Below are 26,548 nucleotides of genomic sequence, written 5' to 3'. Positions count from 1 at the left end.
CCTGGCCTTTAAACTTATTGTTCAAATAAACCTACATAACTTACCACTGTGTTACAGTGAGACTGCAGAAGACCATAATTGAATCACTCAAATAAGAATCTATTTCTTTATAAACAGCTACATTTACAAAATATCTGGAATAAGCAGCTGTACAACAGGTCAACTGTCATACTTAAAAGGTCAGGTAATATAACACGCATCTCCACGGAAGACATCAACAGCTCAGGTATTAGAGTGCTCAGCCAATTGCTGAAGCAAGGCAAGCATAAGAGGGTCATCCAAAATAGTGATATGTTAAATGAGCATCATCTTCATTTCAAAATCTGACAAACTAGTTTATTACCTAGAGGGGATAGTTTTTAATGAAAGAAAACGCTTCCATTATGCTGGTGAGAAAATAGATTTGTGCAAGAGAACTTTGTCTTAAATAAAGACCAAGTTGCTTGTTCCACTGATTAGCCGATCTGCTTCAATACAACTAAAAACCCCTTGTGATTAACTTAGTGTTATCTAACATTTTGCTAATTGTTGCTAAGTGCTAATGACTAAGGTACCATTAATGTCAGTAACAGGTCATTCGAACAGCCAGCTGCTTGTCAGTCACTGCAATATAGCATTGCATTTTAAAACTGCTTCATATCAAGTGGGTTGTTGATCGACTTAATGTGTGACTCCTTTTTTCAAAGACTGAAGGAAGGCTGACCAAGGAAGGAGAAGGAACACCCTGTTGGGGAAAAAAAAAAAGTTATTTGGTCATATATTATCACTATGTCAATACTGCAGTCGTCATCCTTCCACCTTGAGGCAGAATGTAAGGAATGTATCAGTACAGAAGAAATTTAAGATTAGAAACTTTTAAAATTAATGATTCAGCATTTCTGAATTTTGAATTAGATAAACATGTAGAAGATGGACAAGCAATCCACAATTAGGAAGAGGTACAACATTTGATCTAAACAAGGAAACAACCAGAACACCTAAGGTCACTTGTTTTTGTTCTGAGGGGCAAAAAAAATATTTTTAAATTTGTTATTATATATACACACTTCAAACAGAACAAATCATAAAATCGCTAAGGTTGGAAGGGACCCCTGGAGATCATCTAGTCCAACCCTCAAAGGAGTAGCCCATACAGGGATCAAACCCACAATCTTGGCGTTATTAGCACCACGCTCAAACCAACTGAGCTAAACCTACTGCTCCCCCCAATTATCTTAGTAACAACTTCAACTCTCTCAATGAACTCACTCAGACAAGCTTCTTACAGCTTTAGTTTCTTATTCAAGACGGGATTATTTCCCCCAACTCAAGGGGCCTGAAATCCAAGCCTCACTTCTTCCCTCATGGAAGCTAATATACATTATATAAATGTATGTATACATACACACACACACGTGCTTATTTCACTCAAGTCTTGAAACCATTCCCATTTCTCGTTTTAAGGTATTATATTGGCCTGTACATAATATGTAAAACAATGTTTTTAAAAATACTTTTCTACTCTGACCCAATCTTATGATTCAGTCAAAATGGGTTTTACACAAGTTAAATAGAGTGGAACAGTGCAAGTGCAGAAAAAAAACTGACACTCCCCCCACCACCACCCTTAAAGCCAGGGGATTTGTTGCGATACTTCTCTCACTCCCTCTTATTAATTCACATTCCCACGTGCCTACCTCAAGTGGGAGACCAGAGCAGTATCTTTATACTGTACCAATCCAATCACTGCACTTCAAGCACATCAAACCACCTCTGTATTATGGTACATGCTAGGCAGTTAGAGAAAAATACACAGGACAAAGGCCCAAGAGCAAGATGTCCTACAAACTACAGGCTTATGAATGTATGTTTATTCAGCATATTGTTTACTCAAATACTAGGAGTGAAAAGGAAGACAATGAAAAAAATCCCTCCAGATCTAGTCTGCTATCCTAGACTGTACTAGGAAATAGGGTTTGGGCAAAGGGCGCAGAGAAGAGCAGCAAATCAGTAGCAGGCACAGGAGGAGGACTGCATTTTACCAGATTTTCTTCGATACATATGGAGGATGCAATTCACTCACATTTCTCAAGATTCTTAGGCTGCAGTATCTGTATTCTTCTAACCTTCAATGTCATCTCACTACTTTCACTGATGTTTTCACCATACTATTCAGGGTTCATGTACACCACATTTGTGCACAACTGTCCTAAGATAAAAATCATGAACGACTTTTAACTGCACCGTGGGAGTGTCTCACTTGCTCAGAAGAGGATACATGTGTCTGACAAACTTCCAGCTCTACTGTACAAGGTAACTCCTGGTTTCTAGTATTTACAGCAGATTTTTCTGTATTCTCAGCATGTTAAACCTTATTAAATGACGCTACTCAAGATCCACAGTGAATTTTTTAAACTAATTTGTAGACGTGTTACTTTAAGACTGTTAGAATGAGATTTGCATCAGTCATTAAGATAATTGTGATCTTAAGGTTACTTATTTGGTCTGCATAGCCAAATCACTTACCGCTAATGACGATGTACTAGTCAGACGGTTGCCTATATAACTCTCATTAGCTGAGCAAGGACTTCGTCCTTCTGTTGTACTATGTGTCATTAAAGCCCTTCGAAGAGCCCTCTTTGGTGTTTTGGTGAAAGAAAACGCTCTTGTAACCTGAGAAGTTTGACAGGCATTGTTATACATTGACAAAACCCAGGCCACAATACCACCACAATAAACTTCTATTCATACTTTGAAAATTGGTAGGACAGGACCCAAGCCAGAAGCACTTGGTACCTCCTCCTTAATATGACCATATCAAAAGCAAAATCATCCCTTGCGAGTTCTAATTTTAAGGCTCCTCCTCACCCCTTCTCTTCACACTTCTGTCCAAATACAAAAGACAATGCTTGGGGGAAAAAAAAAAAAAGAATCGGGAAGAGGCCAAAATGAGGTCAGGTTTTGTAAAGCCAGGTCCCCTCTGTTAGATTGCTTTTAGTTTAGTTTTCTGCAGCTTCCAGACTATAGCAGCCTCTACAGTTTTCTCTAGGAAATGGTATTATCATCTTGAACATAGTGAGCCTTCTGGAAGGCTGCCAAGAAGGATGGGGAGCAGATTTCCTCCTTGCTGTGTCATACTCAGTCACCCTTTCTCACATCTATAAGCTTTAGTGGAACCTGACCCAGAGCACAGCCAAGGCGACAAGCAAACAGGCAACCTTTCACCCACCTCCCCAGGCAGACCCTTTCAGCAGAATAGGGTGCACTTCTTTGGTCAGGTAGTCAAGAACAGATAAGCCATATGTATAGGAGTGTATACGTCCACAGAGACCAACATTCCACGCTTTCTTCACGGCATTGTAGAAGTCTATTTTATTACCCTGGACATGCACTATCTACCTTTGAAGTCCTACCTTTGAAGATACTTAAAGTTAGGTAATTGTGTGTAGTTAAGATTTTAATTCATTCAATATGCTAAAAGTAATTAGAGCTGGGGTCAGTTTTACATTTAAAAAATTCAAAATATTAAACTGAAAATAAGTTCCCTAACAGACTCAGAAACCGCTACATATTGCATATGACCATAATACATAATACTTGCCTATATACATGTACTCCAAAATTAGTCAGTCAAAACCCCAGACACTCCCCCTTGCTTTAAGGAGCTTATACTTTGAGTTTTAACTCAGATTAAGTTTTTCCTGTCACTAAGTCCTACAAAATGCCTGAAACAGGAACATTAGCACAGCTCTCAGACTATAGCAAGTTTTACTGAGAAATACAGTCTTCAGAGTGTCTTACCTTTTTTGATGTTTTCTTTATTGCTCTGGATGCTCTGCTTAATGTGCTGTCCATATCTTTAGTATTTACTTCAATTGAATCAGGATCAACCGTATAAATGAGATTTTCCTGTAGACAAAAATCACCTTAATAATGGTCCAAAAAAATGCCAGCTCTTGTCAAAATATCATTCCTTAGCTCATTAAGTCAAATTTAGAGGGTTTAAATTGTCATATTTCTCCATTGTTAACTCATAATATACAGTTAGGTAGCTATTTGCTTCTGTGACATTTCACAAGATTAGCTACTGGTGCAGTCTGTTTATGGAAACACTTCATCCATCAGTTTTACGTTTGGTTTGACTTGGTCTCTAATGCAGCATTGACCAAAATAAAGGTAATAGCTCTGAAGTGTGCCTGAGGGGTTTAACAACATATATATCCCTTTAGCCCTCTAGCGCACCTTTGACTCTTTCAAAATGAAATCTTGGTAACTCCAGCTGTCAAATATTAAGATTAAAACTTTCAGGTTAAGACCAGCAGATGTTTCAGAATACCCACAAGTTTTTCATGCCTCATTCTTAAACTCTAGCATGTCCAAAGCAATTTCTGGCTAGCTACTTACAAAAAAGAGAGAGGAAAAGATGGTGGTGGGGGGGGAAATAGAGAAAGTGATGGGGGTAGGAAGTTGATGAGGGCTTTTTATTTTTTTTATTTTAAGAAAGGATAGTTCATCTCAAAAATTGCTTTGAAAGCATAAGCCTACCACAGAGTGAGCTATACGGCTCTTCCTACTACGAAACAAAGTGGTAGAGTTAAAGCCTTGACTGCCACCGTGTGGCAGTCAATTAACCTCTCCGGCTCTTGCACGGGAACAGACTTCTTGAAACATCCATAAAAACCGAGGGACGAGAAAGGGGCATGCTTTAACTGAAGTTCAATTTAACATTTAAACCAGCAGGACGGAAGTACGATACAGTTGCTACAAAGAGGCAGTCACAGAAATTTATAATTAGCAGGACTTAACATACTACATTACAACCTGTTAGCATATGATTCTGAATGAGGGAGGGAATAGATATAAGAGGGAATAGATATACAGGTATTATATAGAGACTAAATGTTCATCAGAAAAATCATTTTCCACTCTTTTCTGTTGTTATGCTTATCAGAAGAGACACTGAATGAGTGATTTAGCCAAACTGAAGTAAATTAACACTCTGTATCAATATTTTTTCCACTTGATATTTAAAAAGTAAAGGAAGAGCAAAAACCCAAGCTTCTTATTCATGAGTTCCTGGGTAAGATATTAAAATAGCATCTTTGTTTTATTTTGTTTAGATCTCAACTACCTCTCTTGAAATGAGCATGTGTTTAAAAACCCAGACAGCCAAATATTCTACAATGAGAGTACAAAGTGGAACATAAAGCATTTCTGTCCTAAGCGCAAGTTGTTTCAGCTGCATGCACTGCAGTTATATTCTGCAAATTTAAATGACTGATGTACATACATTCTGGGATAATTAAAACATGAACTGAAAGTCTCTTGCCCTAATTGGGGGGGGGGGAGGGATTTATACTTCAGATAAGTAGTTTTCTGGCTGTGGAAAGCACATACTTAGCTTCTAATACATGTGGAGGCCAGTGCCCCCTTTATTTCCCTGTTTAAGGTTATAAGCCTCTGTTTATAGGAGGAAGATGCTTCACATCTCTTATATTAGGGTGTCAAGACAGATAAGGTGTAAAACAAAGTCAACCTAATACAAAAAGAGTAATTCAAACTATGCATCCTTAATGCAGGGATGGTAGAGTACAATGAAACAGTACAAGAAGCAAGCTGAAAGTAATTCTGTTTAGACCCGCTCTACTGTAGATTTGCAGTGCAGACCTTAAATTATAAACAAACTTGTCTGCAGTACAGAAGAGTGAGATTCTCGATTTCATTTTAAATACTTATTAGCTTCTGCAGAAGCCAACTTCCAGTCTGTTTCCTGCTCCACTTAAACTACTCAGTTGCAGACATGCTAGAGCAAATGTTTTCTGCTCTACTTCTGCTGGAGCATGCCTACTATTAACAAGTTCTTGAACTTCCTGTATTTCATACAAAACAACACAGAACATTTTCAACCAGTGCTATAGCTCTAGAGCACTTACTGCATCTGCTTTACAAATTGTGTTAGCCACGTGCCGACACAGCGTCTTCAACCAGTCTTCTTTAGGAGGTTCTTCAGCTGTCATCTGGAAACTGAGTAGCTTGTTGTTCTGCTCTGTAGGTGGCCGCACAACTAAGGCAAAAGCTTTGTGGCAATCTACAGTTTAAAAACATGACAAGACAACGACAAAGAATGAGATTTCACATAAACCTAGAAATAAAAATCTTTGGAAGACTTATCCCTCCATCGGCCTGGTACTAGACATAGCGGCAAAACAACTTGGTGCAAGGATTTATTTTTACTTGCCCAACAGCGCTACTGTCAGTGATAAAACTGCTATATGTTCTGTCCACATCCTTCATGTATCAAAAGGCTGCAATCAGCTGTTCTGGCAACTTTAATCACCAAATAGTTTGCATGATATAGTTTGCAGACTAGTCAATCTTACTCGATGTAATAGTAAATGTCAATTTCATTTTCTAGCTCATGAAATGTCAGACAGATTTCTTTACCGACAAAGAACCAGGTGAGCAACATTTATTCCTGTCTCGCAAAATGGGTAAACAGCAAAGAAGTCTGTATTAAGTATGACATACTAAAGTAATCAAGTTACAATGATTTTATTGTTTAAATATGACATATGTTTCTTACTTGATGGCAAAAGATTAATCAACTGCTGATACTCCTCTATAGCACAGCTGAAGTGTGCTGAACACAGTCAAGAAATGAGACTGCACCATCTCAAATTCAGAAGGGATGCATCAGAAAAGCAATCTCTAAGAAAGCTACTCTAAGAAAGAGTAGCTGACCTCTCCCAAGATTCACACACACTCAAGCTTGTAACAATTAGTAAAAAGTATGCTGTGACTGGTTCCATTACGTAAGTCTCAAAGTAAAACTAAGTATTATACTGTAACAAGAACAAAACAAAAAACACCCCACACATGTAGAATACAACACAATTATAGCTTAGCATTCTCTTCCATGACAGTAAACCTTCATCCTTTACACTCTGAAACACAGTTTTTATTAACTATCACGGTACTTCAAATCGTACAAACCTTCCGTCTCCCTGATATCTAGCACTTTCTTGATCTGGGAGAGAGGCATGAGGACAACATGCTTGAGACATGCAGGAGGCCTGTTGTGGCCATGGGGACTCTTGAAAGCACCAATAACTTTATGCCGTTTCCTTGCAATCTGTGGTTAAAGCAGAAGAGAGAGGTTAAAGGTGTATTGCTAATGTCTTGTTTCCCCTCTATAATCTTATTTTTTAGTATATGGGAATGCATAGGAACCCTAGCTACAAAACAAAAACAAAAAAAACCCCACAACTCTAAAGAAATCACACTACCCTATCACACAAATCTTTATGGAGCTCACCTACCTCACTACTCACAATCTCAAGTCTTCAAGGGGCCCAACAGTACTTGCTACTTAGCATCAATACCCTCACCTCTGAAAACAGTCAGAGGCAAAGCAGTTTTGGATCATAAATCTCAATTCTACCCTGCAGAACAAGGAAAGGCCCTTTGAAACCTACCACAAGGCAGTCTAGATTTAAGCAGACCAGAGGACTGTCTGTGCACATGAACCAATTTAGGCTGTGTTGTGTCCCAGAAGAACCACTTGCTGCTGCCTGTGCATACAAGCCCTTTCTAATATAGGAAATAGCATGTGTTTTCCTGCACAGGAATTCCTGCAGGCTTTAACAAAAGCAGCACTTTTTTTCCAAAAGGATGTACTAACAGAGCCCAGTAATCCTACTCAGAAAAAAACATGTGATAGTTGCATAAGGTACAGAGAGCATGATGTTCTAGAGAGGAATTCAAAGCAAGCATCAAGGGATGACACCTAAGGCTTGCCAGAAGATAAGCATAGGATAAAGTTGAGCCAATTCACAGGACAGACCTGCCCTGAATATCTTCTTAAAAGTTGTTACATGTAAAATAGCTATTATTAAAAAAATATATATACTTTTTGAATAGTGTGCTGCAGCAGCAAATTAGATCATTCCAGTCTTTTTTGCCACAGAAATCTACATTGGTAAGTAAATGACTTGAAGGGAAAGTAATTCTATTGTTTTTATTTATAACAGTATTGCAATCTCGATCACAACCAGGTGTCATGCAATAATTGTATCAAGTTGTGAGAGTTTTGCTTGGGTTGGGCAGCAGAGGCCTGTTGGCCAGTTTTTATTTTACTACAGCTACACTCCACACCTTATAGCTTATACAGGAGCTAAGCTGAGAAGCTGTATTAAAAATGTTTTCATGTTCCTTTTCTTCCTTTATGAGGAATGGAAACTGCACCAATTTGACTCCCAGGAAGAGTTCATCACTAGTTAGAACAATAAGCTATTTTACCTTTAAGTTATGCTTAAACCACTGATTTCAGATTTAGAGTAGTCTTCTACAAATCCCCCAACATTCTTTACTGCTGAAGACAACAGGTTCTTTACCAGCGTCTTTTACAACCTCAATGTCTCCATTTAAGTCTCCAAAACCCAGTTAGATTACTCTTCCTCCTAGTTCTTCCTAACAGCAATTACTGACATACTGCCTGCTGCAGACATTTTATATGTGCCTTCTACTATTTTCTGTAGTCTTAAGCACAAGCAGATAGGCTTATCTCAGAGGCCCATTATCATCTTACTTCTAATTTTACTCATATTAAATACAAATAAACCTTAAAAGGATCAACATGCTACTGAAGCAGGGACTCCAACACCCTTTATCCACTGGTATGGTATTCAAAGTGCAATTCAGATAAGCAGTTTAATACTTTGAAAATGAAATATTCTGCTCTGAATAGAGCATGAAAGCATACAGATACTTAATTTCTATTGTTCACAGGAGACTGTACAAGTGTACAATGCAGAAATGCTATTCTTGCATTTATCTATGGAAAAAGTTTAGTGACTGGCAAAATAAGCATCAGTCATCCATGATGTCAGTTTTCAAAACAACACATTAGCAGTACTAGTCTTATTTCCAGGAAGCAATGTTAATCCCTTCTAGAAAAGAAGGCCTTTGATTGCTCTTAAGCATCAACTTCTTGATCTGGCTGCAAGACAGTTATCCAGAACTGACTAGCTGCTTGTGTTGGCTTATACAATAGCTACTATAAAAGCAACATCGGTGTACGTTACGCTATTAGATTGCCCTGACTTAATTATACTTCACAATGCTTCTAAATTTTACTTGTTCATATTGTTTAGCATCAAGCACTTTGTAATTCAATTCACAAGCTGTACTTACATAGTAATCTTACCTCTAGACAATCATTAAACAGGAAGAGTGTGACCTGCTCTCCCCTGTCACAGAGGTCATCACTGAGTGCAACAGTTTCCAAACGCTGAACCAAGCTTCGGTGAGAGGACAAGAGATTGGCCTATATGATAGAAGCAAAAAAGTTCATTAAGTATTTAATTCAAGGGTGAGATTACCACTTGCAACTTAATCCAAGATACCTGTTTAAGTAGTATCATTGCCTTATAACCTTAAGTACTTCTGCAAAGGGAGCAAACTAGCGCTCCATCATTTTACAGGTACGCAGCTTCAGAGAATTTACTTACTGGACATCCATCAACTTCATAGACAACATCAAAGATCTGCCTTTGTGCTTCTGTTTTTCTTTTGTCTTCATTAATGTGTCTGAGAAAAGCATATTATATTTATTTTCCATATTAGACAGCACTAAATGGAGGTATCATATTAAGGATGTATAAAAATAATGAAGCTGAACAGTAAGAGATACAGTTCATACAGCAGTAATGAAAAACACAAATCAACCACATTTGATTATTTAGAAAGAAATGTCCAAATACCATATGCTGAGTATAGAGGAAACTTCAGATCTAGAACACCACTCTTGCGCATTTTAATCAGAGCTAATATATTGTTTGGTTAATACACATTTTACAGACAGATTTTGAACTAGGGACCAATCCAATATAGTTCTTCACATCCTGTAGTTTTCCCCAAGCCAGGGCTACAGCTCACTGAGCTCAAGTATCAAGTGCAAGTATAATTATTATATTAGAAAAAGTTTTGTTATTAAATTAAACATTTGCCAAATAACAAAGGATGTCTCATTGATGGAAGCATATGTTACACTTCAAAAGAGGTGAGACTTATTTAACTAGCTTAAAGCCGAAGCTATTTAACTGGTGGAGTGATGCCAGAACAGAACCACAAAAAAGACTAATCTTCCACCAGTAGTGCGTCCTTTCAGTTTTAAAGATTTAAAGACAACAACACTTCTTCCACTATAGAGGGAATATATGGTAATAAAAGGGTTAGAACAGAACAAACTCAATTTCAACTTCATGCTGAGCCCAAGTCAGCAGCTGTTCAAGTAAAAGTACTGGGTACCAACACCACAGGCTCCTTCAAAAGCTCTGGTATAGAATGAGCATGACAGTGGCAAAATGAAGACTGGTCTGGTAAAACAGAGATACAGGTTAAGTCTTGCATAATCTTTCCCCTCTACCCACTCTTCTGAAGAGGAATCCCTCTAACAATCACGGTAGCCGCAACACTCTGAAGAACATCTACAATTACGTACACTTACATGGAGACTAAATGTATGACAAAAATATGCTCCAAGTTAGAGCAATATACAAAGAATCAATAAGTCTATAATAGTATGCTATAGTATCTAGCAATATGCTTCATAAAATAAATATCACTTACGTCATCACTTCCTTTAATGATTCAATAGCTCTCTCTAGAGTTACTTTGTCTGGGTTTTCTTCTGCTGTATGCTTCTTAAGATCTACAATTTTAAGAATAGCATAATAAGTTTTCAGGTCCTTAAAAACCAATGACCTTAAGAATATAGAAAAGTAAAAATAAAAAGACATTTTGCTTTGAAGTTTACACAATTTCACACTTAAAACTTATTTCATCCCTCTGAATTACCACTGAAGCCCACCAAAGGTCAGTTTAGAGTGTTCTTCAGTCACACACATGTTCAGTTACATATGCACAACTGTATTTGTAGGTTGATACTGAACACTTAGTATCCAGCCTCCAGATAAGTCTAGCTGAATTTTAGGCAGTACCATAATCAGCCAGTTAAGATGGCCCACTATAGGCATTATTATCAACTGAGACTTGCCTCTTAAAGTCAGCATTATCTTCACAGCCCCAACACTACTCCCTCCTCTCCCCACCCGACTTGCGTCTCAAAAGAAACAAAAAATTTCTATTTAGACCATAATGCAAAGGAGATAGCAGTGATTTCTTCAGTTATCTTAGAGATCAAACAGTCTTGATTAAGTGGTGAAGTAGGCTAAGCAGCAATTGTCCATGGATCTCATCAGAACATACCCTCCCATACACACATCACACTGCTCAACTCCCAAACTATTCAAAATCAAGCAGACCATGTGCCATTTTCCCTGAAGTGAGAAGACATAGAAGTCTTTTTCTAACTAAAAGAAAAGGTGTTAAGATTTTTTTTTTAAATAATCACTACTATAGCAAGTGATTCATACAAAGTGGGATACATGAAATTGTAGCCTTGTTTCTAGTTTACATCAGCTGCATGTGAATTTAAGTTATATTGATATATTTGAAAAGACAAAGGTTAGAGTACACTTTTCCTCTACCTGCATGCTGCAGTCAGATGTAAGACTAACCGAAATTTAGCCAAAAGTATGCTTTTATTCAGTAATTGGTCTTGTTGACTGCCACTTAGCACAATTAACAGTCAGCATAGACTTTTTTTACATGAGAAAAAGTCATTCCTAAATATGACAAAAGCAGCCATTTTAACACCTTCATAAACAGAAGGATGCAAAAATACACAGTATCATTATATTACCATTTAGAAGCAGAGCAACACTAGGCAGCCTCTGAACAGGACGGATAAGGAGTTCAGCTAGGCTTTGACGGCCACATTCTGGTTTAGCTTGGTTTATCTGTGGGAGAAGAAAGAGGAGAAAGGAAATAATTCTCTTTTTTCCAACGAAAAACAGGAGGAAAGTTGTTTTCCTTGAAACTAATATTGTGTTAAAAAAATTGGGGGAATTTCTCAATACAGATGCTCTTGATGCTCAGTCACTAACAGATCACATTAGAACTAGATATTCTGAGAACATAAAAGGATAAATACTAAAAAAACACTGTAGATTTGAATACAGCATGTTTTTTAAACTGTCCAAATTATCATCCCCTCACAGTCCATACTCCAGATGCTGATGCTAAGATTTGAGGATGGAAAGTGTTCTCATTCGCTTCCCCATCTCTTAGTTTTCAGTATTTGGATGTAATTACCAGTATCTCAGAAAAAAAAGGAAGTGAAATTTGTCACTTTGATTACCCCATTATTTGACAAAGCCTCAGATACAAAAGAAGAGTTTAAGTTGTATTGCTCTATTAATGAACTATACATGTTTATAGATGGGGATCATCTTTTTCCCTAGGTCTCCACTGTTATGCTCTGTTATTGTTACGCTATGTTATTCATCAGTTACAAGAACGTTGAGATTCTACCTCCCTGAAACTTTATAGCTGAATAAAATTAAGTTACTTTAAGAAATACAAGTCTTTTAAGCACACGGAGAAGGACCAATAAAAGAAAAGCAGCTCTAACTATCTTTACAGAAAGTGAAGCATGTATTTAGGAGAGGATAATCAGAATCTACATTTTCATTAATAGATTCATATAATCCAACTATTTTGGAAGCTCCTAACAGAATGAGGACTTGGACCTTCTAAGAAAAAGCCTTCTGAAGAGCTTGAGGGATTGGAGTTCAAATCCCTTCTTTTTTCCATCTTGCCAATAGATGAGCTTTCTCAGTTCTACATTCTTCCACCTTCTGCATTAAGTAGTTTAGATGGTGATGAGTCTTCCACATTCTACTGAAAAAAATTAGTTTTGCAGACACTTACCTTTAAGAAGGCATGAAACCTTGGCTTCTGTTTTTCACATCTTGTAATAGTTTCCTTGCTCATTTCAAAGAAATTCACAAATGGAGGGTATGTTTTCAATAAATCTTTTGACTGAAAGGTAAACAACTGTTATGACTCTGCTTTATGGGTCATGTAGCATTGTACGTATATACAATGTCCTGAACTATACAAAGTTACTCAAAGGTATAGCCCAATAAAAAAATAGTAATAACAAAACGCAAGCTCACAAGACAAGTTAGATACTTTTGAATGCCAGATGCCCAAAATTTCATGCTGCTGATTAAATGCAGACAGCTCCAAAGAAAAAGCTAAGCATGAAAAGGCAGATCCTCATCTAGCAAGATATTTTTGGCAAGAATTCTGGAAGTCGCATACAAATATTTTCCCCATTGCATACTATCGTCTTTGAAACATTAAGACCATCACAAGCAATGCTTAAGAACAAGCACTTTTGAAAGCAAAGCACAATTTACCCCAGTATGATCAGGTCAGTGAAAGAACAAGATGTCTAGTAGACATATCTTAAAATGCAGTGCAGTCCCAGACCTAGTTTCCCTATTCTGCACATTCTGTACTGTAGAAAACAAGGACTCCTCATGTACTTTTATATTTCAGTGTTCGAAGGAGGAATGTGAGGCGTTCCTGTGAAAAGCAGTTCTTCCAAGTTCTTTACTACTGATTAGAAGCAACAGACAGCTAAGGTTACAGGATGAGCTCTTCACATCTGAGGGAAAAGTATGTCTGTACAGTTTTGAATTAATGTTCTCAAACCATATCTATTACAAGTGTACAGGTATATACATCTCAGCTTAACTGTGTAAGCTTGGATTACCTCTACAAGCTAACTGCAACTAATCTAACTTGTAATTCATAATTCTAAATAGAAAATATAGATAAATTAGTATTCTCTCTCACTCAGCGGTGATTTGCGCTTGCCAGCTCCTACAAATACATTAATTATCTAAGATAATAGTTTATAATAGCTCTAATGCATAAAATGAGAAACAAACTTACATATTTGAGAATGATGTCACCAATACTTCTGCTTTCAGTCCAATTCATCATAAGATCTTCAAGATCTTCCTAAAATATATAGAAGGGTGAGGGAAGAAAATACGAGCCATCCAACCAAAACAGCCATCACAAGCCTCTGTACATAATATTAATGTATTATGGGATAGTTTGCATGCCATTCCAACTGCCACACTTGGACTGCTATGTAAAAGAGAACTCTTGAGTATGGTTAAGCTGGACAAGTAGACATTTACTACTCTTAGTTAAGTTTCTAGTTAAGTTTCTTCTCTAGTTCTAACTCAAAATATCATTTAAGTTACAACCAGAGTTATGAGACAGGAGACAGACATAGAAAACTAGTTTACATTCACCAGAAGCAGACCCTAGACTAACTTTGAGGATACACAGAAGATGTTTATCTGTAGGAGTGTAAAGATACTGAACTATTAAATATGCTAACAAAGCACTGTTTGGCTTCTTTGGTAGCAGAGTAGGCAGAGTTGAAATAATAAATAATAATAGTAATAAAAAATCCCAGTATTCCAGATCTCTAACACTGGTCCATTTATTGCATATCTTAACCTTGCTAGAATGTGAACTCCCTAAAGCTGTAAGATGAGACCAGTGTTTTGCCAAGCATACAGTTAGCATGGAAACATACAGCTAACAAAACAGGCAATCTTAAAATCTAAACAACTTCAGAGGTTGTTTAGGTTGATGACAAAAGACCTCCATCAAATCAAACACTCAGCTTTGAAGCAATGGAAGCAGAGTGTAGCAGTACATCAGCACTAGCCAACTCTGCCACAAGACAACAACACTATGTTCACTAAATCCCTGATCACATCCCAAGCAAAAAATTAAAAAAAAAAAAAAGCATATGCAGAGTTGATCTAACTGTAAATAGAAGACTGCAAAACTAGTACAGGATTCCAGGTCCAGAACAGAATACAGAACTGAAACAGAACTAGCATAGATTTCCCTCACTTGCTGCACCAAGGTGTCAAGGAAAGTGAGATCAAGCTGTTAAGCTTGTATCAACTTGATAAGGATCAAGCTTATTCATCGTCAGCTTGTAACAGGGTCGCAAGGGCACAACTGAAGTTCAGGATTCACCTTAAGTGAAAAGGATCCATCATTAACAATGGTTTGTTTCTGCCAGCTATCCTCTTATCTTAATCAGGCTTAAGGAGGAGGAAAGCAGACAACTACATCCAAGCAACTTTGCCTGCAGTGCATACTGGTCAATCCTAGCTATCATGCATGCAAACATGTTCTGCTTTCCTCTTCTTATGAGAGTATATATCAACAGCTAGCAGTCATTTACTAGCCATGATCACCCCCCCCCAAAAAAAAAAACACACACACACCCTGAGTTACAAGCATCAGTCCACAAGCCTCTGTATTTTAAGGGCCTATTGCTAAATGCAGACAGAAACAGATATATGCCATTATTTAATGGAGATTTTATGACTTCATATTTCATGAAAACCAGTAATGTAATATGCTGTGAGACCTAGTGGTGGTTTCTTGTAGCAGAGAGTTTACAACCCAAATCAAAGTGTACATTAAATTAAGAGAACTCAAGAATACAATCTGATAGGAAACTTCAGTCAGCACTTAATAGGCTTAGGTCAACATCTTTAGAAGTAGAAATCTAAGCCAGTTTTAAGGAGCTAGTAATTTGTGAAAACCGGCTCAAAACACTTTAAAGAAGAGTAAGTTTTTCCTAGTAGGTGATAAAAGCCAATTTCCTTAAACACAAAAGATTCCTTACAGGAACCTGTCTAGAACCCAGGAAAAAAAAATAAAAGGAAATTCTTTTTTAATTCCAGAGCTTTAGCTATCCTTGCAAGAGTCCTTGCTCTTTGCTTTAGTAAAAACACATATGTTTGTGTGTTTTTACACACAAGCAAAACCACTGTGAGGTTTTGCTTCCCATTTGAGATCACTGGCCATTTCGACGACTTTTGCATCAGTTACAAAAGACCTCTTATTGGAAGAGGTAATGAAATGGGAATAGGACACGTCAGGTCAAAAATAGCAATATAAGTTACAAACAAAACACTCAAGATTCCAGCTCATATTTACAAATAAGTGGTAAATCCTAAAATGCATTTTGGATTCATGTATAACTCCATAGAATGAACAGTACGCAACAGTACTAGGTGAATTTATATCCATCCAGCATTCTGAGTCAGTGTCAAAACTTTCCCTATAGAGGGGTTATTACAGAAAAAGCTTGCCTTGATTTTAGTGTGCACATCAAGAATATCTGGAATGCTGCCAAATATGGTCTTGATCTCTTCCTGCGCAAGGATTGGTCCTCCAAGTTGTCCTTCCTTTTCCAGAGGTACTTGAAACAACTGATGAAATAGAGGAGAGAGGGAAGGGGGAATAAGGGACAGGTGGGGGGGGAGGAGAGAGAGAGATACAGTCATTTACTAATTTCTGTTCTCCTTTCCATCCTCCCCTCACTGGGTTAAAAATAGTTGTGAAAGTAGTGTTTTCCTTCCAGATCACACTTTTCTGTGCAACCTTGAGGCATTCCACATCAACTTAGCAAGACTGTTATGGAGGAGGGGTTTTAAGATACAAGCACTCTGTTCTAATATTACTACAGCATAACCTCCTTTCATCTCTTTCTACTCTCATACATTTTAACTCATTCTTTAGGCATTTGATCAGCTGCAGTGGAAATGAACTTCCTAGAGCTGAAGCTTTTCATCTAAGCTGCTTGCTACTCTGATCTTCTTGCAGTAATCTTAAGCGGAAGAAGAAAACCTTCACTAATAGCTTAAAAACTAGAGTCATGAAGATATTATTCTCTTGAACTTTGGTATTTCCATACAAACACCACTGCAGATCCGAGATTATAAGTTCAGCCTTTTTGATTTAGATAAACATTTTTAACATGTCATTTTACCGACATGAGACTTACTTTCTACTATCCTCTTTCATGGACCTTCGAAACACTCAAACCCTCAAAAGGCTGAAGATTACAGGTTATGGGTAGGGAGGAGAAGGGAAAAAATACCCACTGATCTAAAACACTGGCTGTCTTATTACAACTGAAGAACGTACCTAATTTAAAACCAGCTTACCTGAATGACTGTTGTTAGAATATCAACGTAATTACTTTCCGTCTGATATAATTCTTTTGCAACCTGCCATCTTGCAGACTGCTTCGGAGGCAGAGGAGTTGAGTTTTTAGAAGGCCTTGCACAGGATTTTGGTGTTTCTGATGAGGAGATATTAGCAAAAGAGAACAGAGCTCTATTACAATATAGCCCCCGTAAAGTTCACCCTTAAAGACAGAAACCTTCAAAATTCTCAGGGGAGGATATCTTCTTTATTAAGGCTATTCTATAGGTTATTCTGCAGATAACTGAAGTCTTTAGAGAATTACTTTATTACAGCCCTATTGTAGAATAGGGATAATAATGTATTATTCTTCAAAATTAATCTTAAGCTAGTAGACCATTTATTGGTCGTGCAATGAATTAACCTTTCATGTTACATAGAAACCAAGGGTTAGGTGCTGAACATTATTTATACATATGGCATATACATACATATTTTCCTATTTTTAATTTGCCAGGTAAAGAATTATCTTTCAGCTGCCAACTACCCTTGCATTAAGTACGTAGCTCAAAGCCATTTATTACAATCACTCTTTCCTTCCAAATTTACTGTTTTACCCTGGGGGGGGGTGGGGAAGGAACACGGAGTCATTTTCTCTTGAAGTGAAAGCTGATGGGGGATCTAGGGCACTCAGTTTTTAATACTTGTACGTGTATTTGGTAGCAGAGAGCTTTACTCAATCATTCTGATGTCAAAATTCATTACTCTCACAACTAGTCTGAAATAAATACCTTACCTGTTGTTTTCAAAATAGCAATCTTTTTGAAAATGTCTGCTGATGTTGTATTAGGAGAAACTTCCGTGTCAAGGGATACAAGAGCACTAGCGTTATCTAAGAGAGCTGGTCTTTCAGAGTAGGCTGATCCTGACTGCATTCCTTCAGGATTATCACTTACAGGCTGTGCCTCATCAAGACTACTTATTCGAGCTGTATAGTTTTCCATCAGTAGTACCTCTTGATACCTCCTCTGTATGATGGAACTGGGACTTGTTTTTAAACTCAGGTACTAGATTTTGACTAATCCATGATTTTGCAGTTTCCTCTCTTCCATAAGAGCCATGTACAAAAATGTTAAAAGCTCTCTGCCAATCAACCGATCAAAACAAGATGGTGATTTACATTCTTGTGAAGTTTTACACATAACACAGTTTGTTAGCATAAATAGTATTACCTCAACAGAACATTTCAAAGGTCCAGGAGGAATGGGCTTTGCAGGAATTTTCCCTTTAGTTCCTTTAGAAAAGGATTCTTTGTCCTCCTTTCTCTGAGTATCCTACTAGAGGGGTTTCTAGATGGTTTATTGTTAACTACATCGCTTATTTGCTGCAGATTGTCAGCAGAGTATTCCAAGCATTTTTGTGTAACACTGTCCTGTGCTTTTATTTATCAACTGCAAATCTTCTGCTTGTTTTCCTTTAGACCTGAATATATTTATTACAAAGACAGGGGGCAGCCTGGCCTCTCTCTGTGTCTGAATTCCACACACACACTTATTCGGTTTTTTGCACACTTTGAAAAGGAGAAAGCCTGGAATTACTCAGGAAACCTGTAGCAGAACCTGTAAGACTTCCCCACCACTACCGTTATGACTTGTACAACTTGCAGTGAGCTCTTATTGCACATATGTCTGAATGAAGGTTTTAGCTCTACCTCCATTGGTAGTGCTTGACTCTGGAGTGTTAGAAATATCCAGCAAGGACCCAATAGAAAGTGAATGTTCAGCCGAGGGGCGTTTCCGAGGCGGGAATGGCGACATGTCAGTTTCTCTGGTCAGCTGGGCAAGAGTCTCTTTCAAACGTCTTCTCTTACGGTTGCTGTTTGGCGTATTCAGAGAAAGCAGCGACACAGACTTTTTGAGGCCTGGACTCTCCGACTGTAGTAAAAGAAGAAAGTTTAGCTTCATATCTTTTTGCTTGCTGTTTCCAGCTCAACTCAGTGAAAAGATGAAGAGTTAGGTTTACAGATAAATACACAAAACTCTTCTTAGGGAAGTTCAGGGAATCCAGACAAAGTCCTTACTTTTAATTAGAAGCTACACTAATATTTCGTTTGAATAATAAGTTTGACCTTTGGGAAGCAGGAAAAAGGTTTTCCAGTGCTAGCAAGTTCCATGTGGCAAGCGTAAGGGAACCACATATTAGTTGCTAAGTCAAGAGCAGACAGGCAGGTCATTTACATTCTTCAAACAAGCATGTTAAGCATAAAATTTATAATGACTTATCTAGAACTTAAATGTTGCTTTAAGTTGTTAAACCTCTGACTCCTATTGCAAATCCTTATTTTACAAGCTCCTTACAGCATGAAAGAGTTCAACATACCTTTTCAAATAAATACATGGACTCCCCAGCTCTGGCATCCATTTGAATGCTTCCCCAGAACCACTGAAGGAGAGGAAAAAAAAACACAACCTATTAAAAGGCTTCATATGAAGTTAAGAATATTCAAAATAGTGTATTTAATTTAAGACAGTTTGCATACCCATATGCAAACATGTGGCTTATTCTGAAAACGTATGTTTGTCTCACATATGCGATAGCATATGGATATATTCTTTTAAGGATTTATTAATACTTACCTCTTGTTTTACAACATAAAGCTTTTTTAAAGGTTCAAATGGAAGATCTTTTACTGTATTTTCTTCAACCACTAAGTGTGTGCACCTTTCATCACCAACTGGTAAATAATGTCCTCCTAGATAAAGAAAACAAGATAAATTAGCAGAACTTCAGAATACTACATATAGAAATCAGTAGCTTATTTAACAGTTCTGTGAAATCCAACATTAGTGGGAGAAGAATCAAGGAGAGATTAACTTTTTAGCACACTAATCAGTTGCTGGGCTTACATTACACTCCTGATTCTAAAAGCTGTCTACTGCAGGTAGTAAGTAGAATGTAGTATGAATAGTGAAGTACACATTGAAAAGCCAAGAGAATCTGGAGTTCAGAGGGCTTTAAAACCTCTCTGCTGATAAATGCAGCATTTGTCTGAATAGCTTTTGTTTCTTAGAAGAGCAAGCCAGAAACAGTCACTCTAACTATATCCACAAGCTAGTTGTGTATGTCACATCTTTATAAGTAGCTTCAGGTAAAAGAGGTCAGGAAGAAAAGCAAACCAACCAATTTTTACCTGTTTTGAGGAAACCTTGCTGTTACAAGCTTGCTCTATTCCCATTTCTGTAGTTCTATCTGTACACTTTAGAAATACAAGACTGGAGACCATTAGTGATCTGTTAGGTCATTACTGTCAGTAAGATTCTTTGCATTGTACTACGCTACCAAAATATGAAAAAATCTTCCAGTGAAGCACTTTACCAGTGAGTGATGCTTCATATCAAAATTGTAAACATTATGTAGTTCACAGAAAGCATGTACCAAGTTACTTGCCACAACACTGATGAGAACTTAGGCAGAAAACACATTGTATGTAGCTGATCTTCCAGGATGACTTCAAGCATCCTGTAATTATTTCTTTTTAAATTTGTATAGTTTCATTCAGACTTGGAAGTATAAAGCCTTTAATATTAACAGGAACTTATGCTCACACTGACATCTGAAAAGCAATTTGGCTTCTAGAGTTGAAGATTATTCATTAAAACTTTAGGATTCATGATCCAGCATTTTAGCCTCAGTGAAATATTTGACTACTGAAATATTTATCAGATATAAACCCCATTCTTTTCCATAGGTTAACTTTCATAAATAATAACCTTGCATTTCTGTCATTTCTTCCATGCTAGCTTTCTCTTCATCAGAGAACCCAAGGAAACTTAACATGCAGTCTTTGAAGGGAGGAACCTTGAACTGATTTCTAAAGTCATCATCAGCTGCACAGAAATCACTGAAAAGAGATGCAAAAAAAGGAGTCACTAAATCAGTGGTATGTCACTATTTAAACATAAGTTCACAACACCTCTCATAAACAAGGTGCAAGTTTAGGGGAGAGAAAGCAAATACCTACATTTCATTCCTTTTTTCCCAAGCCTTATAAATCCACTCTGCTTTCATGATAGGAGTACCTAGACTCACAGCAATCTACAAAACAGAAAGGTACAAGCTGCAACAAATGAACTGTCCATTTAAGTCCTTTCCATATCAAGAAAAATTCGTAACATTACCTTTACTTTTCAAGACAAATACTGCAAGAAATGAGTATATTCTTTCAAGAATAATGCTTGACAGTGTTTTTACAGTTAAAAGTTGGAATATGTTAACTCTTCAGTGACTAAGAGATACTATCAATAGCTATTTCATCATTTACTCAGAAGGGCACTGTTAGTCCAATATCCTTCACTACTCAAAAATGCAAAACCAAACCCCAGTTCCAGTTGCGCGCAGGACCTGTTCTTCTTTCTATAGTTTGTACTAAGAAAAGCAGCCTGACCTGCTTTCCATACAGAGAAGGCAACAGTTCCAATGGTGACTCCCATGACCACTTGAGAAAGATTATTAAATTTTCCTACTTTTCTTTTTTTGTTTTGAGTTGGCAGTAAAGGAATCTTTGAACAAAATTAGAAAGTAGGTCTTCTCCTTCAACTGGAAAATTAGAAAGAAATTTGAATTTTTAGTCAGCTAAAAAATCTTAATAAGAGGGAGAGTCAAGAGAGGTTACATAAGCAGACATAGCAATGCCAATCTATGGTGGAAGCTGTAAGTTAACTTGTATTCACTACTTGTGAAGATGTCCTGAAGGGATGCCATTTTGATGTTAACAGCTACAAAAATAAGCAATATTTAAACTTTCAAGTCTTTCTTCACATAAGAAATAAGAATAATTAAAAGAAGATGCACAAAATTTGGGCTGTGTTCTGCAAGTTACTTTGAAGCTTATTGTTTGGATAGGCAAAAAAGCAGGCATATCGTAATATAAACACTTTTTGTTGATACAAAGATAATGTCAGTACTTAAGCATCTCTTGTTATTTACTACATTTGTCTATTAAACTTTCCTGCGTTGAAGCAATTTATACTATTTGGAACAATATTAGAGACAAAAAGGTGCCAAAGCTCAACACCAGCTGGAGATAAACATGCAGTTACAATCTATTGTTATTAGTACAGAAAAAGCAGTAACTTATGAGCTGAGCTATAATTTACAGACTCAGACTACAAAAGCTAAATTCTGAAAGTTTCCATGAAGTATCAGCTCAAGCTTACTTACTCTGAATTTGTCTCCTTGTGTTGAGTTAGCCACCAGATGTGTAACTTTAGAGCTAAAGTCTCTTCGAATAATTCCACCCATATGATGAACCAAGGTCACTAGCTTAACCTGAAAATTAAAGGTGAAAAACTTTCAATACATCTTTTGAAGTATATGGTACAGAGTAAAAGAGGTACAAGCATGGTTTACAGTGTCACTTGCAGGAGGTTACACTAAATGACTAGGAATTAAATGCTCCATTTTGTTCTGGAGTTAAAACAAAAATGTTAAGAAGATACATCTGGTACACCAGAAAAATTATTAACTCCTTTCTTAGCATTCTATACGGCCTTGCCATGCAGCTTGAAGACAACCACCCAGGCTACCACTATTCTTGTGGCATCATACATAATGCCTTTGCCTTCTCACAGGCTAGAAAGGAGAGTCATGTTATCCATCATTGATATGGCCAATTCTACCTAAACCAAAAGCTTTTTTTCTTTTCTTTTTTTTTTTTTTTAATATAAAGCATGATCTGTCCAGTTTGAATTCAGCTGATCAAACCTAACTCCTAGCCCTAACACTAAGTATATTTTTCATACATCATCTTGTCCAGATGAAGGTGTAAAACTATATTACTAGCCACATATTCCCAGGAATCTAATATGGAAATTATGTGCCAGCTGCATCACTGAAGAGTATCAAACCACTTATCAGAATTTAGATATGCCAAGGCTAAAATGTAAGACAGCATGGCTGTAAGTGCTCTAAATAGAGCTCTAAAGTTTTACTCCACCACATCATTGTGCAAGTAAAAGAATGTTACTAGGTAAAGGGAGCCTTACTGAAGTTTACACTGACAAATCTTTAAGCCCTGTTGAACCTCAACTGTTCAATGACATTCAGAAGCCGTATCACAGGACCTGAACAAAGAAACAACTGTTTCCACCCTCAGATATCACTGCTGATGGGGTGGGGGGGGGAGGGGTGCGGAGCCAGATGCAACTAATTCCTCCGTAGAACCTCTATTCATGGTTAAACCCTAGGTGATAGAACCAAAGAGTATTTTGAAAATAAAGTTAAACATATAGTTTTACCAATTCAAAACAAAAGAGTGAGAGGGGGGAAAAAAGAAGAAAAAGAAATTTTACCAATTCATCTTTCTTTCTGAATCCTGTAAAGCACAGTACCAAGTTCAACATACTTGCACAGTACAGGGGACGACATGAGAAAGGTAAAGGCTGAAACAGAAGTTGTTGGTTTGTTAGTAAAAAGCATGTAGTTTCCAATAAAGTTTTAACATCACCTTTAATGCAGTTCTATTGCTCCTAGTATGAAAATGCTTTATATACTAGTTCAAGGCTGTATACTCAGTTACACTTCAGATTTGCCAACGTTCTGATAAAGTAGCTAGAGCATCCTCAAGTCCCGAAGGCAGTGCTCCATCCATTTTTTCTTCTCCAGCCACCTCCTTCTATGCAATGATCTTTGGAAATACAAAGGGTCTGCTAGGCCATCATCTGCATGCTGCCTTTCATAATGGCATAGTCTCAACTGTTGGGTCAATAATTTCCACAACTACTGCAGTAGTTGCAGTCTTACCACTGTCTACCTGTCCTTTCTCACTCAATACTTTAACACAATACTCTAAAATGACATTAGAAATCTGCTTTCCTCAAGATTCTCTTCCTGAGAACACTTACGACTGCCAAAGCAAAACATACAAAGATTTTGTTTTGAACACTTTATATTTAAAACCCGCTATATGAGAGAACTATTCAGCTGATTTCACAGAAAGCACATACCTCTCCTTTCTGTGCACAGTGCAGTACTACTGGAGGTCCAATAACACGGCAATCTGCTTTGTAGAGGTTGTTAAAGATAGAATCTTGGAAGTCTGTTACAACGAACACTGTCTCAAGCTCTGGGGAATCAGAATCTCCAAGCTCTTCTATTGTGTCCATCTTTATGTAGGGCAATTTAATTTCCTTGATTTATAGAGGTTGGGGGAGGAAAGGAAGCATCATTCAAACAACATACATAAAGTAGCATTGTAATTCAACTCATTTTTATTTTGAGCCATTAGAGGGTGAAGAAAAGGGAAGAAAAAAGGTAAGTGCAAAGACAGTTCATTGACAGCATCTTAAGACAGATTTGTCAAAGCTATACGAGTTGCATCACTCCTTCGCATAAGAATAGCTATGAACCGCACCTAAAAAAAAAATTCTTAAAATAATTCATACTTTTAAAGAACAGTTGTACTTATTTTAGTAGTTTAAGCATCAGTTCACACGGGCAACACAGTAGTCGCAAAAAACTATATACTAAGGGTTGGGGAGAATCCTAAGCACACATACTTAATAAAATCTCTCCCTCTAGATTGTCAGGGCAGCTTAAGGTGCTTCCGGATGCTACTATCAACTACAGTCTAACAACAAGAGCTTGCAGAAGCAAACCTCATGCTGCATGAGCTCTAAAGTACAGAAGTCAATTGAGTTGATTTAAGAAGTTAGTCTGCTCCGATTTCAATCATTATTTCCAAATTTTAGTTTTTAGGTTTTTCACATCAAGAAATAAGAGAACCACTTCTCACACTTAATTTTAAATGCAGCTCTCAACTGAAATAGAGGTCAATTAACCAATTACAAAGCCAGTTCATAGCAAAAACTTATGAAAGTGTTGATTGAATATAAGCATGCATCTGAATGCCTCCTTTGATCTTTCTATCCCCTTGTTAGAAAACACAGCTAATCAAGAGCTGCAGATATTACTTCCTTAGTTGAGAAAATGTTTTAAAAAAAAGTCTGTGCTAGTTTTGACAAGAGCTTCAAATGACACCATCAGAAACATTAGCTTATTTTGTGACCACTATGCCCAGTTAATAGAAAAAAAAATTATCTGCACATTTCAATCCCAGTGAAGTGCAACATGCTGCATGCAATCAATCATATGTGCTTAATTGCATGACATACCATATGAATAATACTTTTTATTAGTTTTTCTTCTGATTTACCAGGACTACTTTCCTTTATCTTTATAACTGGTACTTCCATTATCTTAATGGTCTGTGGAAGAGGAGAACTTTAGTACAAAATCAGCAAGTTACTAGAGGAGTCTAAAACACTCACCATGTCATTATGGTGACTGTTTTATGTTAGACCTACGTACCTCCAAGGCTTTCAGAAGCTCTTCACGTTTCCCTGCTTCCTGAACCAGAACCACTCTTGTTTCTACTTGAGGCATTTCTTCTGTTTAGAAGAAAACAAAGATAATATTTCAATAGAAAAATCCACCTTAGTTCTAAATCAAGAAATAATGTAAATAAAAGGTCGACTGCATCCTGTCAAAATACCTTTTTCATCAGGAACAAGCTAGATCTCAAAAATAAATGCTGCCTCAAGAAGCCTGACCTTTTATTTAGGCATACCTAATTGATCACACAGCCCAGCTTATAGAAGTAAAGTTAAACAGCTTGTGCTTTTTCTCCCTGTATTGATATAGCTTTCAAAAAATCTCAGGAAGAAGGGACAAGTGTCGCCTCCATGACCCTTACTCCAGGAAAGGGCCACTGAATTTTGGCTACTGCATTACAGGCAAACAGAAATACTTTAGTTGCATTACATACAATTTTGTGGCTAAGTAGAACACTAAGTTTTCTAAAACTACTAAATATCCACAAAGTCACTGTAAAAATACGACAGTATTAACACTGACTTCTCCCATTACCTTCAACATCTGAAATAGATCCAGGAAATATGTTCTCTTTTGAGTTTTCTATAATTTTTGAATCTAGAACAGAAGAATCAGCCAAGAGACTCTTCCCAGTTTCAGACATCAGTGTACTGTTGTCGGCCATGATTAAGTCTTAAATTTCTCTCTTCAGCACCTAGAAGACAGATACAAAAATTTAAGTTTCAACTGCAAAAAGCTCATTAATAAAAGGAGTCCTATGAATAAGGCAATCAGAAGCAACTTCAGACTTCTTGGAAAAAAACACTTTTAGACTCTTACTAAAAATCCACTCACACTGACAGAGTAATTCTGAAAGAATACTAAGAGTCAAAACTGGTAGAAAGGTCTGACAACAAACCTATTACAGAAATGGCTTTAGGGAGGCTGCTCACCACTAAAATCCTTCATTTGTTCATAAAGCTGCACAGAGCGGGGGATACTTGAACTATGCAGCAGGGAAACAGAGAGTCTAGTGTTCATCAAAAAAACAAAACATTTCTTCATAAAACACTGACAAAATGAAATAATTTGTTTGCTTCGGTGATAAACTATTCATTATGAGCATGCTCATAATGAATTAGCACTGTTGATCTAGAATATTAGGAGAAGAATTAGGGTACATAAATCACCTTGCTAAAAGTTTTAGACAAATCGGCCAAGATTACTTTGGTTTAATTTTAGAGTT

At 37.1% G+C, this 26,548-nt stretch overlaps 1 protein-coding gene across 4 annotated transcripts; it reads right to left on the bottom strand.

Moving 5' to 3' along the window:
- Positions 1-185: 185 nt before the first annotated feature.
- On the bottom strand, positions 186-25,987 carry ECT2 (epithelial cell transforming 2). 4 transcript variants are annotated; one of them, XM_062582435.1, is made up of 24 exons: positions 25,858-25,987; positions 25,300-25,379; positions 25,104-25,196; positions 23,937-24,119; positions 23,283-23,372; positions 22,153-22,260; positions 20,954-21,027; positions 20,703-20,833; positions 19,569-19,684; positions 19,312-19,374; positions 18,644-18,866; positions 16,953-17,089; positions 16,095-16,214; positions 13,849-13,917; positions 12,814-12,924; positions 11,744-11,840; positions 10,609-10,690; positions 9,489-9,567; positions 9,185-9,304; positions 6,973-7,111; positions 5,913-6,067; positions 3,781-3,888; positions 2,506-2,652; positions 186-724 (listed from the first exon to the last, which is right to left on the bottom strand). In XM_062582435.1, exons 1-24 carry the CDS (start codon positions 25,985-25,987, stop codon positions 635-637), a joined length of 2,745 nt encoding a protein of 914 aa, XP_062438419.1. In that variant the 3' UTR covers positions 186-634. The 4 variants fall into 4 exon arrangements, with proteins under 4 accessions (XP_062438419.1, XP_062438420.1, XP_062438423.1 ...); XM_062582436.1 differs by lacking the exon at positions 25,104-25,196; XM_062582439.1 differs by lacking the exon at positions 25,104-25,196 and having other exon boundaries at positions 18,725-18,866.
- Positions 25,988-26,548: the final 561 nt, after the last annotated feature.

The sequence above is a fragment of the Rhea pennata genome, chromosome 9 (assembly GCF_028389875.1).
Source record: "Rhea pennata isolate bPtePen1 chromosome 9, bPtePen1.pri, whole genome shotgun sequence".
In the NCBI taxonomy this organism is placed as follows: Eukaryota; Metazoa; Chordata; class Aves; order Rheiformes; family Rheidae; genus Rhea; species Rhea pennata.
This window is presented reverse-complemented; position numbering and strand designations above follow the sequence as displayed.